The sequence below is a fragment of the Neofelis nebulosa genome, chromosome 13 (genome assembly GCF_028018385.1).
Source record: "Neofelis nebulosa isolate mNeoNeb1 chromosome 13, mNeoNeb1.pri, whole genome shotgun sequence".
NCBI classification, from domain to species: Eukaryota; Metazoa; Chordata; class Mammalia; order Carnivora; family Felidae; genus Neofelis; species Neofelis nebulosa.
Genome location: NC_080794.1, coordinates 52156489 through 52176122, shown reverse-complemented (window position 1 = coordinate 52176122; position 19634 = coordinate 52156489). Strand labels below are relative to the sequence as shown.

Here is a 19634-nt window from a genome sequence, read left to right as displayed (position 1 = left end):
TGGACAATTTGAGAAGCTTTATAAATGTCTTCCTTTCCTTTCTTTTCTTTGTGGCATAAAAATATTTTTCTCCGATTACAGTTTTGTTTCCCCTTGGTGAGTACCAAGCATAGTATTCAAAGAGTTTCATTATGTAGTTCATTTTCCCAATTATTGAGATTTAAACTTAACAGTGACCTTTTGACAATTCCCTCTCCTTCATTCACTTGAATAATCATAAAAATTAGAAGTAGTTATTTATCCTTTAGTGGGGAATTGTTTACTGAAACTGATTTTGAAAAGAAAGATACTGTGGTACATCTATGTAACGAAATATTATGTAGACATTAGAACTATTGCAGAAATACAACTGCCGACATGGAAGTATGTTTTTAGAATACTGCCAAATGGGGGAAATACATAGTATATGTATTATAAACAGTTCTGAAAATCAAATGATAAATATAAAATATCACAAATTTGAGATTCTCTGTGTTCATCTGTTTATGTGCAAAGATTAGCTATGGTTGTCTTTAGGTGAGTGATAATAGATTTTTTTTTTTAATTTGTACTTTTCTGTTTTAAGCTTATATTGTTTCTGTAATAAAAAGTCTTACTAAAAATTTTTCTGACGACGTGGATAGACCTTGAAGGCATTTTTATGTTAAGTGAAATAAGTGAGAGAGAAAAAGGCAAATAGTGTATATCTCACTTTTATGTGGAATATTAAAAACAAAAACAAAAACAAAACACCTAGCTCATAGATACAGGGAACAGATTGGTGGTTTCCAGAGGTGGGGTATGGGGGTGGGTGAAATGGGTGAAAGGGATTAGAATGTACAAACATCCAGTTATAAAATGAATAAATCATGGGGATATAATGTATAACATTGTGACTATAATTAGTAATAACTGTATTGCATATTGGAAAATTGCTTAAAGAGTAGATGTTGAAAGTTCTCATCACAAGTAAAGATAATCTTGTAACTGTGTGGTGATGGGTGTTAACTATACTTATTGTGATAATCATTTCTTAATATGTACAAATACCAAATCATCATAGTGTATATTTGAAAACTTACATAATTTTATATGGCAGTTATATCTCAGTTAAGAAAAACAGCCATCAAGACATTATAAACTCCTCTTTTATAAGCTCACTTTCTCATCAGTCACATAGTAGACATGGGCAAAGCGGGCATTTAAATCCTAGATGAATCTCCAAAAGAAGAGAGTACCAATAAAGAGATGTTTGCTAATGACCTGGTATTAGGGAGGTAGAGCAGGTGCATAGAAAGGAATCAAGAAGCTATGGTCCACTTGAGAGTATTGAGAGATGATACAAGGTTAGAAAAGTTGGAAAGCTAAAACCCTTTGAGAGCAGATAAAGACACAGCCAATATTAACTTTTTCTTGACTGGCCATCTTTATCTGTCCCTAGGTCTTACCAAACCTTTCAGGAAGACTCTTTGAACCATCAGATGCTTATCCCTACCTTAATAGAGAAAGAAGGAAGGAAGGATAGTTTTTAAAAAAAAACCATGGAGAGCAAACATGGGCATATGCAGATCCTTAAACTTCTATTTCTTTTATTAGCAATAAGACTAAATATTTGTTAATATGCTTTCTGCCTAACTATACGGGAGGATTGCAATTTACAACAATTTAATTTTGAACTGTTTTCATTATACATTCTGCTGACAGCTGTTAAGATAATATTTTTCATATATTCATTCATTCAACAGACATTTACTAACAACTTTCTGCCCCAGAGCAGCCCATGTCCCTAGAACTAGAGGGTAGAAAAGAAGGGACATGGGGAAGAGGGAGGGGTTTGGTGCCCTTCGCCCACCAGCAGCCAGTCATCTCCTGCGTGCCTGTGCTACCATGTGGGCTCTCTCTGTCCTCCTCCTGGCCCTTCATCTTTCTGAGCACCCTGTGGAAGCCTATGAAAAAGAACTTTTGAGTGAGTGTGAACTCTCTATTTCTCGGGCTCCTGATTATTCCAAAATAACCCCCCAGTCTACACTTGGCTTTTAAATTTTATGTTAAAGTTTTAGCTGTTTTATTCTTACCCATTTGTATGGTGCTTACCTCTGTCTCCTGTGCTCTTTCAAAGATCATAGTTTGTTTTGTATCTTCTTGGAGGGGGTTGTCATACTTTGATTGCCTTGCAACAACACAGCTCTCTAGTAGACTCAGGAAGAGTGTAAGATTCTGTAGGTTACTTGGCGTTTTTTCATTGTTAGAAGTAGCTTCTTTTTGTGACTTTATTCATCGCATCTCAGTTAGAGACTGAAGTGGGCTTCTGCTCTAAGGGTACCACCAGATATCCATGAGATTTTTAGGAGATAATTTAAAACCATTTTGAAATGGTTGGTTTAAAAAAAAAAAATGGTTTCTTTACCTCTTTTTTTTTTAAAAAAATTATTTTTGAGAGAGAGAGACGGAGCATGAGTTGGGGGAGGGGCAGAGAGAGATGGAGACACAGAATCCAAAGCAGGCTCCCGGCCCCTAGCTGTCAACACAGAGCCTGACGTGGGGCTCGAACCCATGAACTGTGAGATCATAACCTAAGCTGAAGTTGGATGCTTAACTAACTGAGCCACCCAGGCTCCCCTCTTTTACCTATTTTTAAATTTTTTTTTTTGGAGCTACTCTTGGTGGCATAACAGTTGTTGTAGATGCTATATTGGTACATGAAAAGATGTCTCTGAATGATGTAGAACTTATTCTATGTCTATGAGCTTCTATACTTATTAGCTCAGACCCTGTATCCCTCTAATTTTGTCTGCTTGCTTTGTGAAGGTATTGAGTGGTACTCTAAAGTTCTATTATATTTTTGTCAATTCCTCCTTCCATTTCCTTCAATGTTTATTTTTTATATCTCTCCATACTGTGTTACCTGACTTGAGAAAATTATGCCTTTGCTAGTTTACTGTAATTAAAGGTATCTTGATGTTGTACTCTTGTGTATTTTCTTTTCTATACCCATTCCCTACCTTCGCTACCTAAAAGTGATTTGCAAATAAAATATGCTCAAGGAATTTCTCTTTAACAAATTTATTCAACAACCCTGTATGCCTTTCATTAATCTAGGGTTTTGCACATTCTTCTGAAATTGCCTATTAGCATCTGCCTAATTCCCTATATTCCTTTAAGACTGCACTCTAGGGGTGCTTGAGTGGCTCATTCGGTTAAGTGTCCGACTTCGGCTCAGGTCATGATCTCGAGGTTCGTGGGTTCAAGCCCTGCATCAGGGTCTGGGCTGACAGCCTGGAGCCTGCTTCAGATTCTGTGTCTCCCTCTCTCTGCCCCTCCCCTGGTAACGCTCTGTCTCTCTCCATCTCACAAAAATGAATAAATATTTAAAAAGAAAAGAAAAAGACTGGGGCACTTGGGTAGCTCAGTCGGGTGAGCGTCTGACTTCGGCTTAGGTCATGATCTCACAGCTTGTGGATTTGAGCCCCGTGTGCTGACAGCTCAGAGCCTGGAGCCTACTTCGGATTCTGTGTCTCCCTCTCTCTCTGCCCCTTCCCTACTCGCATTCTGTCTCCGTCTCTCTCAAAAATAAATAAACATTAAAAAAAAAAAAAAAAAAAGACAGTACTCTAGTGTTAACTATTCCACAAAGATCCTCCTTCCTGTCCTACCTATACCCAACTGCCAACACTGCAACCAAGTTCTGTATTAGGATTCTTTAGTTTTAAGATACGCTAATCTACCTAATCACTTAAGCCTGAATGGCCACTGTCTACTGATATGGCAGAGAAAGACTGGGTAGATTTGGCCTCAGGGATTACTGGGTCCTAGGATCAGACACTTCCTCTTGTGTGTTGGTTTCTCCAATGCCTGCTTCTCTGAAGATGATAGCTTCATTCTCTTCTATTTCCATTGGTTATTTCTCCATGGCAGGAGCTGGAGACCAAAAGTTCCAGGTTTACAGTACTGCAACTGAGTGACCCTAGTGGAAAGGAGAACTCCTCCATTTAAAAATTGGGCCAACTTAGATCGCTTTCCTATCTCTTGAACCAAATCATTGTAGTCAGCAAGTCAGTAAACAATGGACACATGCCCAGTGAGATTCAGAAGTTTTTCAGTTGATTTTTTTTTATTTTTTTAAGTTTATTTATTATTGAGAGAGAGAGAACACAAGCTGGGGAGAGGCAGAGAGAGAGAGGGAGACACAGAATCCGAAGCAGGCTCTAGGCTCTGAGCTATCAGCACAGAGCCTGAGGCAGGGCTCAAACCCATAAGCCGTGAGATCATTACCTGAGCCGAAGTCAGACGCCTAATCGACTAAGCCACCCAGGTGCCCCTCAGTTGATTTTTATTGCATATTTATATTAAATGAAAATTTCTCTGAAATTATATAAACTTTTTGTAAATTTATTTTCCTTCATACCTTATATCCCATTGACACCAAACTTAAATAATGTGTTTACTGGTTGTTTTGCTATTTTGGAATCAAGATAGCTAAACTCCAGAAAAATCATTGATCTAGAAAAGATAGGAAAACCTGGACAGTTCTGAGAAATCATTTTCTACCATGCTATCGTTGGCCCAGCCTATCCCTCTGGCTGGGGTTTGTGGGAGGTCTGTTTGTAGAACTGGGGAAGAGGTGACTGTCAATAAAAAATGGAAGGTTAGAATAGAAATATGGGCCAGTTCAGTTTTTCTTACCACAGGCTTCTTATCACCTTGCTTCCTTCTGTCAGAACACACCACACTCCATTTCTTTCTCAGCCTTTTGCTCTTACACACTTGAATAAGAATATTCCTTTCTTAACACTTCTACATTGTCCTCTTCTATGGGCCCAGTGTCTAGAATGGGGTCTTGTACATGATAATGCATTCAAGGTGTCTAGAGTGAGTGGAATGGTTGTCATCAGCACCTCAGAGATGCCACTTAGTTAGTGGATCTGGGAAATGGCTTTGGGAAATTTTAACTGTCTGGGAGATACTGATGATCAGCCATGTTTAAGAAAGACTACATTCTCTCCTTTAGTTTGCATGGTTACCCTTCAATTTGTAGCCACATTTTTAAGATAAGGAAACCAAGGTTCAAAAAGAGGCTAGTAAAAAAGCCCAAAGAGAGACCTAGTAGGAGTCAGAATCAAAATTCACATTTGGCCTTTCGCAAAAACCAGTATGTTGTTGTTGTTGTATCGTTGTTGTTGTTAGTTGAGAATGCCTACAAACATTCTATGTTCCAGAAATTGTTATACTAAGTGCTTTCCTTACATATATTAGCTCATAACAATGTATTAGGTAAGCTTTATTTTTATCTTTATAGGTGAAATAGTCAAGGCAGAGAGAGGTAAGTAGCCCAATGTCACAAGGATAGCATGCAGCAATGTTAGGATACAAACCAGGGTTGATGCCCTAGAGCCCAGTGTCCGCACTCTTGCTGTTTAATCTTCATTGGCCACAAATTCTGAATCTGGATCTGGATTTGGGATTTGCCATTCTAGAGATGGTTGAATTCTTGAAGAGAGAGTGCATTTAAAGCAGGTGGAAGGATCAACGATGGGGCCTTTAGTAATATTCAGGTGGGGGCGGGGGTGGAAGTTGCCGGTGATGTTGATTAAAAACAGTAGCCAGAGAACAAGACCTCAACTACAGAATAAGAGTTGGCTGAAAAGAGTGAGCAAAAAGCCTTGAGCTTTCAGTGTAACTGGGTGTGAGAGCACAAAAAACACCTTGGGTTTCGTTAGAAAAACATCAGCAACACTTTCAAATCTATACTATTTGGTTTATTTGCCAGCATGCATTTAAATAATGTAAACAACATGAGGAAATTCTTCGGACTGGCACATGGTATGTTGCTTGGAGTAGAGCAGAATGACTTGGCATGACAGGTTTGCAGAGTAGTGGTTGAGGGAGTGCGTCTGAGTCAAGACTGCCAGGGTTCAACCCTCAGATCCACTGCTTTTTGGTCTGTGACCCTAGACAAACTGCTTAAACCTTTTGATACCTATATTGCCTTATTTTCAAAATGGACGTAATACTTACATTTACCTTATTCGGTTTTTGTAAGGATTAACTGAGTTAATTCTTGTAAGTCTTGAGTTTGTGCTTTTTAAAGCCGCTAGAACCATTCAGCATGTTTAAGAACTTGGTGGTAGCAGTTGTTACCAATATTACATGCTGATGGCCTCAAACCACACCTGTGGTATGCATATCCATCATTTTACTCATTTTTGGTTTGGTTCATTTGTTGCAAGAGGACCTTATGAATTGCTTTTTGATGTCATTTATATTTATTTGAATTTTCTTCATAGCTTAACATTGATGCCAAAAAGAAAATTAAAACCCAGCTCCCTGCAGGTTAATTTAAGTGATTATTTTGGCACCTAGTTGTGCTTGAAGTTAGAATTTGATGCTTTTATATCGTACTTGGAATCGGTCCACATACCCTATTAGATTTGTGATTTATTCTCATCTAACTTGTGATGCAAGAGAATTCACCTAAATCATGAGACTTAATTATTTAGATTTGCAAAGTTCCTGAGGATATTGTACATAATAAGGTCTGAAAACAGTTCTGTTTAAAATTATCTTTTGTTAGTGATTACTGATATATAAAGTCAAGATTATATTTCTGAAAATTTCACTTGTGTATTTATAGTCTAATATCCAGTGCAAGGAGAAAAATTATAGCAGGGATTATGGAATTCTACGCTCTGAAAGAGTCTTTAGGGATCGTCTGATCTAACTCCTTCATAGCATAGCTGGGAAAAATGCATGCAAGGGAGTTAAGTGAGTTGACCAAAGTCATAGATCCTAGATAGCTAGCAGATGGGTAAGGACTGAACTCAGGTCTCCAGTCTGTAGTCCCAAACTGTCTGGCACATGCTCAGATTGCAGTGTGTACCCAAAATGGATGTGAAACCAAAAATGTGGTGAGAATGGGTTTCTCTTATTAAGATCTGGCCTTTTTTTTTTTTTTTTTAATTTTTTTAATGTTTATTTATTTTTGAGAGAGACAGAGACAGAATGTGAGTGGGTTGGGGGCAGAGAGAGAGGGAGGCACAGAATCTGAAGCAGGCTCCATGCTCTGAGCTGACAGCATAGAGCCCGACACGGGGCTCAAACTCACGAGCTGTGAGATCATGACCTGAGCCGAAGTCGGACGCTCAACCGACTGAGCCACCCAGGCGCCCCATGATCTGGCCTTTTTTTTTGGTAGCTCTGTCAAGCTTAGCTCCAGCATTTTAAAAATAAATTCTATAGGGAGATAAATTGTGAAAGTTTTTTTATTCATATTTCATTTTCTTAACGGTCAAATGACCAGTGATCTAGTATTTCTGTATATAAGGAGAAAATAAGACTAAAAGTGTTTTTCTTTGGATCTCTCTCTTTTTTTAAATAGGAAATACTTAAAGCCAAATTTTCATTCAGACTAGAAGGTAAGACATGGTACTTCATGGTAGAGGAAAATGACAATTCATTTTTCCATTTTTATATGTAGTTTAGGTTAATTAGGAACTTTTTTTTTTTTTAATTTTTTTAACGTTTATTTATTTTTGAGACAGAGAGAGACAGAGCATGAACGGGGGAGGGGCAGAGAGAGAGGGAGACACAGAATCGGAAGCAGGCTCCAGGCTCCGAGCCGTCAGCCCAGAGCCTGACGCGGGGCTCGAACTCGCGGACCGCGAGATTGTGACCTGAGCCGAAGTCGGACGCTTACCCGACCGAGCCACCCAGGCGCCCCATGGAACCTTTTAAAATCGAGTGTACCAAAGCGTTAACACATGCATAAATTGGTTGAGTAGTTTTAATTAAAACTAATCTCTATTTGAGATTAATTACTTTCAATACTCCAAGATTAATGAGGCCTAGTAATGGCACCTCACGTTGTGGATACTCAATAAATATTAGTTTGGAAATTAGGAAATACTTTGGTGTTTTAGAATCTCACGTGTATTATAAAGTCTTAGATTCTTTCCCAAATTTGGGAATACTCAACTATGTCAAGTTTACTAGTTCAACTTAAATATATTTTTCCTTCTTACATAATTCTTAAAACTTTTTATTTGAACATAGTTTCATATATACAAAGTTACAAAAGGAAAAATAAATACCCCTGTGTGTGTGTGTGCATGTGTGTGTGTGTGTACATATATGGACGTTTATATATATGAACACATGCATAATTTTTCTTAACCATTTGCGCTTAAGTTATTTATGTACTTTATGCTCCTTTTCCTAAATTCTTCAGTGTGTGTTTCCTAAGAATAAAATATTTTCTTATATAAACACATCACAGTTATTAAACTCATAAATGAACATTGATAGAATATTTTTATCTACTCTGTCATCTATGTTCCAATTCTGTCAGGTGCCCTCGTAAAAACCCTTTATATCCTTCTTGCCCTCCAATACAGGGTCCAGGGTCAGGTATTGCCTTCAGTTGTCATGTCTTTTAGCCTCTTTTTGAATTCGGAGTATTTCTATAGCCTTTCTTTGTCTTTTATGACATTGACATATTTAAAGAATAAAAGAATTAAAGAATAAAAAATAAAGAGTTTGCTGTTTCCTCATAATTAGGTTGAAGTTATACATTCTCAGTCAGCACTGCATAGGTGATAGAGGCACCTGATGGCCATCTGACCCCATTGGTGATGCTATTTTTGATTACCCAGTCAAGGTGTTGTCTGCTTTCTCCACTGTACAGATACTGAGTTTTTTCCTCTCCCTTGTAGCTAATAAGCAATTTGTGGGAAGACGCTTTAAGACAAAATTTCCATTAGATTTGGTATTTTTACTGATTTTTGCCTGATCCGGTCTTTACCATGATGGTTGCAAAGGAGGATTATCCTGTGCTATCACTTCCTCCATGCTTACCATTTAATCTTTGACGTTCTCCAGTGAGCAAGAGCCCCTCATTCTTTTTCTCCATTTATTTATTATATATTATCTATTTATTATATGTGGACTCAATTCATACTTTTTCAGTGGTTTGCAATTTATTTACTATACTTAATATTTTGGTGCCTAGCTTGTCCAGATTTGGCTGGTGGGAACTCCTTCAAACTGACTCCTGTATCCTGATCACTTTCTTTACTTTCTGGTACAACAAAATATCCTGGGCTTATCTTGTACCTATCCTGTCCTAACCATGGAATCAGGCATTTCCCTGAGGAATCCAGCTCCTTTAAAGGGGGAATGGTATTAGAGACAAAGATCTGGGCACTAGATGTGCTCAATGCTGCTGGGCTGTCTTCTTTTAAAGGGGTGCCTGGCTGGCTCAGTCTGTTAAGCATCCAACTTCAGCTCAGGTCATGATCTTGTGGTTCATAATTTCAAGCACTGCATCGGGCTCTGTGCTGACGGCTCAGAACGTGGAGTCTGTGTCAGATTCTGTGTCTTCCTCTCTGTCTCTGATCCACCCCCAAGTCATGCGTGCTCGCTCGCTCTCTCAAAAATAAAAATAAATATTAAAAAAATTAAAGGGGAATGGTATTAGAGATCAATATCTGGGCACTAGATGTGCTCATTGCTGCTGGGGTGTCTTCTTTTAAAGCATTTTAGCAGACAAGGCTAAGAATGCACACGCACACACACACAAATGTATGTATTTTACAAGTCTCTGAGTATACAGTAGTGCCTTCTGTTTCAATCCATCTCTACAGTTACTTTTGTCTTCCCATATTCCATGTCTGTGTGTCCCCTCTGTCATGGTAATGACCCCAGCTCCCAACACTGTCAACACATTTACTCATTTGCTCAATCCTGTAATATATTCAAAACTAGTTTCAAAATTGTTTTGCTTGAACTACTATGGTAAGCAAACCTAGTAAAAAGAATTGGGATTTGTTTGTAATTCTTTTCTCCTTGCCCAAGGCTGGCAGTATATTAGTCATATATTATGTTCATAAGTTACTTGGATTAGTTATTTCTTTTTTCCATCCTTTCCTTTTTCTTTTCCCTTCAGTGAAGTTATGTTATTCTTTTGAAATAAAATTAGGCTAATTTGTTTTTGTTTGTTTACAGTTATAGGCTCCTTTCCATTCCCATTCCTATTGTTTTAATTTTTTTTTTAATATAAGAATTTTAACATACTCTCAAGAATCAAAACTACAGAAGTTGTTTTCCAAAATGTTTTAGTTTGATTCCCATCTCCCCTTTTATGAAGGAAAAAATATGTAACTAGTGAAAAGCATTTATTATACCTATATTCAGTTTTACTGTTATCTAAAATACATTTTGTCTATTGACGTTTCTCCAAAGACCTTCAGATGGCCAAAAGACACATAAAAAGATGCTCAACATTACCCATCATCAGGGAAACACAAATAAAAACCACAGTGAGATATCACCTCACATCTGTCTGAACAGCTAAAATAAAAAACAAACAAGTGTTGGTGAAAATGTGGAGAAAAAGGAACCCTCAAGCACTGTTGGTGGGAACGCAAACTAGTATGGGCACTGTGGAAGACAGTATGGAGGTTTCTCAAAAAATTAAAAATAGAACTACCTTATGATCCAGTGATTACAGTACTGGTTATTTACCCAAAAAATACGGAAGCACTAATTCAAAGGTATATATGCATCCCTGTGTTTTTTGCAGCATTATTTATAATAGCCAAACTATGGAAACAGCCCAAGTATCCTAGGTAAAGAAGATGTATATGTATATGTATGTATGTATATATTTATAATATTATTCAGCCATTAAAAAAAAAGAATGAAATGTTGCCATTTGCAGCAACATGGTTGGATCTATAGAGTATAATGCTAAGCAAAGTAAGCCAGTTAAGAAAGACACATATCATATAATTTCACTCTTATGTGGAATTTAAGAAATAAAACAAAGAGGAAAAAAGAGACAAACCAAAAAACAGACTCTTCATTATAGAGGATAAACTGATTGTTATCAGAGGGGTAGTGGGAGGAGGTTGGGTGAGATAGGTGAAGGGGATTAAGAGTACAGTTATCTTTCTTTTTTTAAGTTTATTTATTTTAAGAGAGAGAGAATCCCAAGCAGGCTATGCCGCTGTCAGCACAGAGCCTGTGGGGCTCAGTCTCACAAACTGCGAGATCATGACCTGAGTCGAAATCAAGAGGTGGACACTTAACTGACTGAGCCACCCAGGCTTCCCTCTTTTTTTTCAAAAGTTTATTTATTTTGAGAGAAAGTGCGAGTCAGGGACAGGTAGAGGGAATGGGAGAGAGAGAGTCCCGAGCAGACTCCCAAGTTCAGAGTGGATCCCAATGCTGGGCTTGATTTCATAACCACAAGATTACAACCTGAGTTAATATGAAGAGTTGGATGATTAGGGGTGCCTGGGTGGCTCAGCTGTGCTGACAGCTCAGAGCCTGGAGCCTGTTTCAGATTCTGTGTCTCCCTCTCCTCTCTGCTTGCTCTCTCTCTCTCTCTAAAATAAACATTAAAAATTTTTTTTAAAAAGAGAGTTGGACGCTTAACTGAGTCACCCAGGTGCCCCAAGAGTACACTTATCTTGATGAACAGTGAATAATATATGGAACTGATGAATCACTATATTGTATGCTATCTGTTAAATATACTGGAATTAAAATTAGTAAAGTCTTCAAAATTTTTTAAATGAAAAATAAAATAAGTTTTGTCTATTGAGATTAAGGTAATAAAGGAAATTAACTTTTAGGAATATATTTCAGGCTCAGTGATTTATAACTCTGATTCCTGGGGACAGTGGTTCTCAATGAATGTCCCATTCCAGCAGTAACTAGAGTTACTGTTCAATGTTTTCAGTAACATTCCCTCTCTGCTGTAGTAATTGGGAGTGCAGGAGGGATGAGGGTGTGCTCTCTAACCCATTTTGAGAATGCTTGCTATAGGGTTAATGAGAGCATTAGAACCTCCCAAGTGCATTGGTCAGGAAAATTCACAGAGACTCATCTGATACAAAAGACTGGTGACTATGTAATAAGACAAAATAAATCAAGCAAGCAAACAAAAAGTTTAGTTCCAGATTAACATAAGAAGAAAAAAAACAATACAACCAACTTAGTGCCTTGATTGTGCTGCCTTAGATGCACCTTCCCTTATTTATTTCCCCACAAAGGTGCTTGTGTGGGAATTCTGTGGCTTCATGATATTCTCAGCAGCATATCTGAAAAGTCACATGATAGATGATTTATACCCATCTGTATTTGCCATTTCTAATAATGTGTATATTATATTAGGTTTATAAATCTTTAATTCAGGATAAAGCTGTGGGACACTAGCTATAATTTAGCTGGTTGAAAGAACTAAATGTGTCTTAGTGGAAAGTGTCATAACATAGCTGTGTTTTTTTCTCTTTGCTACAGCCTTAATACAGATAATGGCAGCTGCTGTAGCTGAGCGAGATGTGGTTTATTTCACCTTTGGGGACTCAGAATTGATGAGAGACATTTACAACATGCACACTTTCCTTACTGAAAGGAAACTAACCATTGGTAAGTAGGAGATAGTCTTGACACTTGGTGTCTAGATAGATTGTCCACCATCCAGGATAAGTGGATAAGAAAAAATAAAAGTATGACTTTGAGAAAGGCAGACAAAGTCTTAGATGGGCAAAGTCTGCAGAATCCTTTTCTGGCAAAGTTTCATCTGCAATCTTGAATGAGTATGTCAGCTTATTAAAATAAGGCCAAGAAACCGGTGCTTAGTATCCATTTTTACTTTTATGCATATAGAAAACTAAAAGAGGGATACTGTAGGAAGGTAAGTCTAGGTCTAAGAGGTCTCACTCTGAGTCATATTTATCAGACATAACAGCATGCTCATTTCTGTATTTCAGCTGGGCCTGAAAGGCCTTGCTACCCTGGGAACTGAATGTAGAAGTAAAGTTGCCACAAACTCCCAAAATGATAAGTGGCCGATATACCACATATACCTATACCATGTATAGCCTGTTGTAATCATGAACTAATAAGTAGTTTCTTTAAGGTACTTATGTGTTGTTGTTTTTTTAACTTTATGTCAGGAAAGCCTTCCAGGCATATGAAATTCATACTCTATTTTCAAAAGCCAAAAATGAGCATATGTTTTTTAGATTAAGAGAAAACTAGAGTGCTCTTTAGTAGTTTTATCCACCTTTGTACCTTAATGGGGGTTTTGGTCTGGCCTTTACTTTCCAGGAGAAGTGTATAAGCTCTTGCTACGGTATTACAACGAAGAATGCAGAAACTGTTCGACCCCCGGACCAGACATCAAGCTTTATCCATTCATATACCATGCCGTGGAGTCCTGTACAGAGACCACCAGCCAGCCAGGACAGAGGACTGGGGCCTGAGGAACTGAGTAAATAGAACCTCCTTCCACCTCTCACCAGAAACATCCTGTTTGAATTGTCAGGTGTAATATACGAACTGACTTAATTTAATATAAATGTGTATATAATCCAGTTTGTGGGCAAGGATGCAGTCCCTTCCACACATATGCAGTTGTCAGTTTGTACATGTAAGCCCCCTCCATCCTAACTTACATATGCTTAGATATATTTTGTTTCCATTTTTTTCTATTTCAGTCTTCATTCTTCAGCTTTTCTTTCTTTTGCCCGTCAGATTTCCTGTGAAATCCCATGAAGGGTTGTGCTCAGTCCATCAGGTCTCTTTTGATGCCTATATATTATGCACATTGCCTCTGCAGCTAGCAGATGCCAGGGAAGAAGTTGAAAACCAAGAACTTTTTTAACTGGGTTTGCTAAAGATCTCCCTGTAAGCCTTTCACCCCCAACTCTTGTTAAGATTGTGTTGCCTGAGTTTTTGAATTTTGAAAATTAAGAGTTGAGGATTTTTTTATACATGTTACATAATGTAAATCTCCTAGATCAAAACGATTTTGTATTTAAGACAGAATAATTTCCAGATATAGTTCTTTTGAGACATCACCTTTATCTAAAATGGTTTGTCTATACTTTTTTCCCTGTTCAATTTTTATTAATACTGTTTTTTGGAAACTGATCAAGATGGAAGGAAATGTAGAATAAAAGAGTTTCCCCAAATGGCATTTTAAAAAGAAAAGAACAAAGGGAGTTGAAGGCTTTTTTTGTTTCTTGGGATTTTTTTTCTTTTCAAATTAGAATTATTGTTTGTTCTCTGGTGCTAGAGGCATATTCATATAACCAAAGTTTAGGAACTGAGAACTCACACGGTTTGTATATATTAAAGTTTCTCTGGTATTCAATGATTACATAGTTAATAAATTTTCATTAACAAGTCATTTGTCAGAAACTCCCATATCATCTATATTTTATATGTATATAAATATATGTTCTTTAAGTGTGTCTGTTTGCAAGCACATAACACCCTAATAAAACTGGAATTATAGGAAATGATTAGGTTTAGGCTTTATCAGGGGCTTTGTTTAAAATCATTTATTTACAGTTGTATCCATTTAAAGCTGGTGGCAAACAAATAATAATGTCTTTCAGAGGTTTCAATAAAAGTCGATTCTGTTTTGAGAGTAGAGTTTAATCACAAAGCACTTATTCATATTTCTAAAATAGTTCTAACCTATTACTGTTGAAGTTCTAGTTTATAGTCAACTGTCAGAAAACGCTATTGGAGGTCCAATCCTAGTAGTAAGAAATTTTGGTAGCTGGTCCAAACTCCTGGTGTCAGTATTGGCAGGAAAATATGGGGCTGTGGCCAATGTCTGCAACTCTTTTTATTCGGAATTTGGCACCTGACAGCAGCCACTTGTCATTAATGAAGTTCTTTACCATAGTACTAAGATTTTTAAACATCTCCCTAAATCCAAGGTGTCTGGCTTTATTTCTACTGATGCTAAAGTCTTCTCTTTCCTTCCCAACCCATTCTGAGCTTTGTTTAAGCATTCATAGTTATATTTCATTTCTTTTTTCTGTCTCCATATCATTTTCCTCTTACCCAGCTCCAAGACTAAGTGAACAGTTCTTTAAAACAATACAGGAGCAGTATAGGATGGTTCATGTGGTAGAGAAATCATTAAATCCAGGTAAGACCACCCAGCCTAATATTCCAGAACATAGACTCTAAGACTCAACTCTTATTGATGAACGGGCTTAGTGACTTGGCCATCTACCTGAGTGCCTCACTCTTTTGAGGGCCTTCAAAGAAGAAGACCTGCCCACTCTGTCCCAGTACATTCGGGGATTGGGACAGTTTAATCAAAGGGAACGTAAAGAGAACTAATGTCCATTTTTTGAGGCAGGAGGAATGCCCTCTATAAAAAGAGGGAAAAAATCAGACTTCTAATTAACGTGTGTCTGTTCTAAGACATTTAACTGCACCTTTTTATTCTCTTTTATTAGGGGCTTATTGTTTCCTTCATGTTGTTTACCTTCCCTTTCATCTATTGAGGCATGAAATGGTATTTTTAGTTTAGAATTCTTATGTTGTTAATGTAGCTCACTTGCTTTACACTTTCTGTCTAGCTCACTGAAATGAAGTAACAGTTTAAGGAAGCAATGTGGAGTCATGGAAAAAATTTGAGATTTTAAATCAGACAAACTAGGTTCCAGTGTTAGCCATGTATCTTGCTAATTCTCTAAATAAATTTAATATTTGAGCCTTATTTAACTCATCTAGAAAATGGGCTATTAGCACTTATTAGGGAATAGTGTATATAAAGAAGTGTTCGTGGGGTCTGGCACATAGTTGGTACTCAATAAATTTCAGTCTTTATAGTTGACCAGGAAGCATTTATGGAGCACCTCCTGTATGTATTACTGTATGTAATAACATACTGTGCTAGTTGCTTTGCATATTTTAGCCCATTTTTCCAATGGACTAACAGATGCCCAGAGGTTAGGGAATACCATCATCTCAACCTCCAGAAGTTCTTTGTGAAAGGAAACTTACTCTATCATCTCTGGCAGAGACCTGACTGAGCAAAGGCTCTGACACTGTTGTTCTCTACCAAGTTCCTACTATAAGTTATTCTTCATAATGAATGACGTTATCAGTGGGGTGCATTAAAATATCTCTGAGAGAATTATTTCTTTTCTTGCTGGTTGAAGTGACATTAAGGGCAGGCAGACCCAAATTGGTACTCAAAGGGGAGATTGAAAGGAGATCTAACCAGGCTTCATTATTGCCTTGCCAGGTGTTTAACCAATATTTATTGCTTTGGAAACCAAATACTGATTAAGCTGTCCCACTGCAAGAATATGATGGAGCAAAAATCAGCTGGGTTGCGTTCTTAAAAACTTCAACAGGAAGAGAAGCAGTTGTATAGATTCTCGCCTGTTTTTTTTTTGGTTTTTTTTGGGGGGGGTTGTTTTTTATTTTGTTTTGTTTTTTTGTTTTGTTTTGTTTTATTTTGTTTTGTTTTGTTTGGTCTTTTCCAATCTGTGTGGCTGCATGTTTATGGCTTTTTTCTGATGTAAGGAAAACCTGAATCCTAGTATGTCTGCTTTAATGATAAGTAAAGTTTAGAAGTCCTGTACTTTCTTCTTTCAGGCTTGTGGATCTGCTCCAATCCGTTGTTTTTGGAGGTAAGGGAAAGACCAGCCGTTGCTGGCACTTGAGTTCAAATATATAATCCTGTTCTTGTTTGGGGGCTGGAATGGGGTCCGAATGAATACTTATTGGAAGAAACTACTAAAATCCACTGAGCCACCGCTGTTCTCTGTGCCTATGACAGAGTGTCCTTTGTCCCCCATCATCAGATTCCCACACAGATCTACTGAACCTCCAAAGGAGAAAGTTTCCCATACAAGACATCCAAAACTGCTGTGTTTGCCTGATAACTGGTTTTATTTTCCCTGACTGTTTATTTTAAATATAGGGTTACCATGTAATGATGATTTTGAACTTGAGAATAAGGAGAGCTCTGTGCTATTGTTTACATGATTTTTGTAGGATGAGAATAAAGAAATTCTGACCCCCTTGTTACTACCTCTTTTTTCTCAAATAATTATGCTACATTTAAGATGTTCATGTGCATGCTCTTATTTTATTTTCTTATTTAAATTTTAGTTCGCATACCGTGCAATATTGGTTTTAGGAGTAGAATTCAGTGATTCATCACTTACATACAACACCCAGTGCTCATCACAAATACCCTCTTTAATACCTATCTAGCCCATCCCCTCCCACCTCCCTCCATCAACCCTCAGTTTGTTCTCTATTATTAAGAGTCTCTTAAAATTGGGGGCACCTGGGTGGCTCAGTCAGTTGAGTATATGACCTTGGCTCAGGTCATGATCTCACAGTTTGTGAGTTCGAGTCCCACATTGGTCTCTCTACTGTCAGCGTGGAGCCTGCTTTAGATCCTCTGTACCCCTCTCTTTCTGCCCCTCCCCCGCTTGCACTCACTCTCTCTGTGGCTCTCTTCCCAAAAATAAATAAACACTAAAAAAAAGAAGAGTCTCTTAAAATTGTAGAGTGTGTCTTAGGCATTTGGTGAAAATTTTTACGTATAGATTTGTTTATTCCACATTAGGTGTTAAGAATGTAGAGTTAGTCACTGGCATGAGGAACTTTCCAAAGGTAAAGAGAATTCTGGCTGCATTAGTTTTTCATCCCTTCCAGGTTTCTAAGGTAATGTTTCCCGGTGTACATTCCCTTTTCCTAATTCCCATCTTCTAAGAGAGCTCAAATCAGGGTCTGGGAAGATGTCTTGAAGGTTCTGAGGACCACTGTCCTTCCATCCATTCACATATTCATAGACACAGGTGTCTTCTGTGAGTATCCACTGAAGTTTCTGCTCAGGGTGCAAAGATGAATGACTTGCCCTCTGCACTCAGATCTAAGTTGACACACAAAGGGAAGTGATCTAAAACTTCACAGATTGTATTTTCTTCTCACTACTCTGTTCTAGTTCATCCTAGAAAAAACAATTGAATTTTTGTGCTGTCAGTTTAGAAACTTGAATAGACCCTGCACCATGTCAGTTCACTGTAGCATTGAACTCCTTTACACAGTTTCCTGTGTCAGAGAAATGTGTAAACAAATGGGCTAACTTACAGTGTAACATTAAGATGGGCTGGCTACCTTAGTATCCTGTCTTGACTTAATACAGGAGCTGCCATCCAGCACCTGCCATCTCAGTTCCACCAGTTCTTGGATTCTGAGAAGGTAGCACTGGAAACTAAAAGGCAGATTTCCTAATGGAAATGTACTTTTCCCTGTAGTGAGTCCATGTAGGGTAGGTAAAAGGTCAAGTTTCTTTTATTTTAGCTGAGATTATATCACCTCCGTTTGACTACTACACATTTAATCTATGAAAAATGAAGAAAATTAGCTTAGCGAATGAGTTTTACTTGATATCAAAATATTTCAAAATCTGGTGACCTTGGGGATAAAATAATAAAAGGGATCCGTGGTGGTGCAAGGGTGGAGACCATCGTGTCAGAATGTTGGATTTTCTGTTAAAGTTTGTAACCATAACCTATAAACTAGGACATAAATTTTCAATATTTGGGAAGAAATATATTCACTGCAAAATTGATTAAACCTTCAGAAATATACCTTCATCTTGAATACTTGTGAAGCATTTTCATCATTATCTTGACCTCACTGAGTCTTTATTCTACAAATGCCATACTTCGTTAATTAGAAAATGAGCATTTTTCCCCCACACTGTAGCATCTGAAATTCAAATACTTTTAAAAATTGATGCTATGTCATAATTTAACTTGTGGGTTTTTTTAATACATAAAATAAAGGTATTTTATCATCTGTGGCATCTTATATTTGAGGAAACATGGTAATTTGAATGCCAACTCTATGCCAGTCACTTTTAAGCTTTGGAGCTGTAATTATGACCAAGATAGACTGGTCCTTCTTATCACATTTATACTGTGTTGGAGAGCATAGATAAGAGCCTATAATATGACTTAGACTGGGTGGTCAGGAAATGGTTTTCTTTTTAAGGAGAATTTCGACATATACAAAAATAAAATAGAGTAATGAATGTCCATACATACATCATCCATCTTCAACAATTACCAATTCATAGCTAATCTCATTTGCTTTGTCTCTCTACCCATTACCCACCCCCAAATTATTTTTAAGTTAATCCCAGACATTGTTTCATCTGTAAATCAATGTTTCTAAAAAACATTAATTACCACAGTATCCTGACACTAATAATAGAGAAAGACCTTCTTATTCCAAAATATGGAGTAGACAGACTTTTCCCTTTTCTTTCTGCTAAGTACTGCTGTAAACCCTGAATGTGATACATAAAACAAACATAAGAGGACACTGAAAGGTGGAAGAGAAGACAAGACTGGCTAAGGGAGTCCTTGGAACCAAGGAACGATACAGTAGTGAGTTCCCTGGAAATTCTTAGTGCAAGTAAAGAAAGGCCCAAGAAAAGCCTGCTCTCTGTAGACAAAGGACCAGGAAAGGGGCAGCCTAACAAGACAAAAAACTTTTATGTCATAACTGCTCTACTCTAGCCAAACACCACAGAAAAAACTGAGCCAGTACCAGCAATGATAATGTGTAGAGCCTAGACTTCCACCCTTTCCAGATTCTAACAATGTGCCTCAATCATGTGGGTTGTAAGAGATTCTTTCCCCAGTGCAGTGTGAGTGGAGAACACATGAGGATACTGGACTTTTGCCTCCACCTAGAAATAATGAGGCTCCACTCCCCTTTGCTGTTAGGTGCCCTCCCCCTTCACATTAAGTGATCAAATAAGCCTAACAGAGTCAGGACTTTTCTTCACTTCTCAGAACTGTGAG

The 19634-nt window shown here is 37.6% G+C and overlaps 1 protein-coding gene across 7 annotated transcripts in view; it reads left to right on the top strand.

Moving 5' to 3' along the window:
* Nucleotides 1-16829, top strand: part of PARG (poly(ADP-ribose) glycohydrolase) — a 132650-nt gene extending 115821 nt beyond the window's left edge. For 5 of the 7 annotated variants that reach the window (XM_058697015.1, XM_058697012.1, XM_058697016.1 and 2 more), the window contains 2 exons: nucleotides 12280-12408; nucleotides 13093-16829. In XM_058697015.1, the coding sequence (XP_058552998.1) occupies nucleotides 12280-12408; nucleotides 13093-13247 (284 nt within the window). In that variant the 3' untranslated portion in view covers nucleotides 13248-16829. The remainder of the gene's footprint in view (nucleotides 1-12279; nucleotides 12409-13092) is intronic. The other 2 variants (XM_058697014.1, XM_058697013.1) reach the window with 2 other exon arrangements.
* Nucleotides 16830-19634: the final 2805 nt, after the last annotated feature.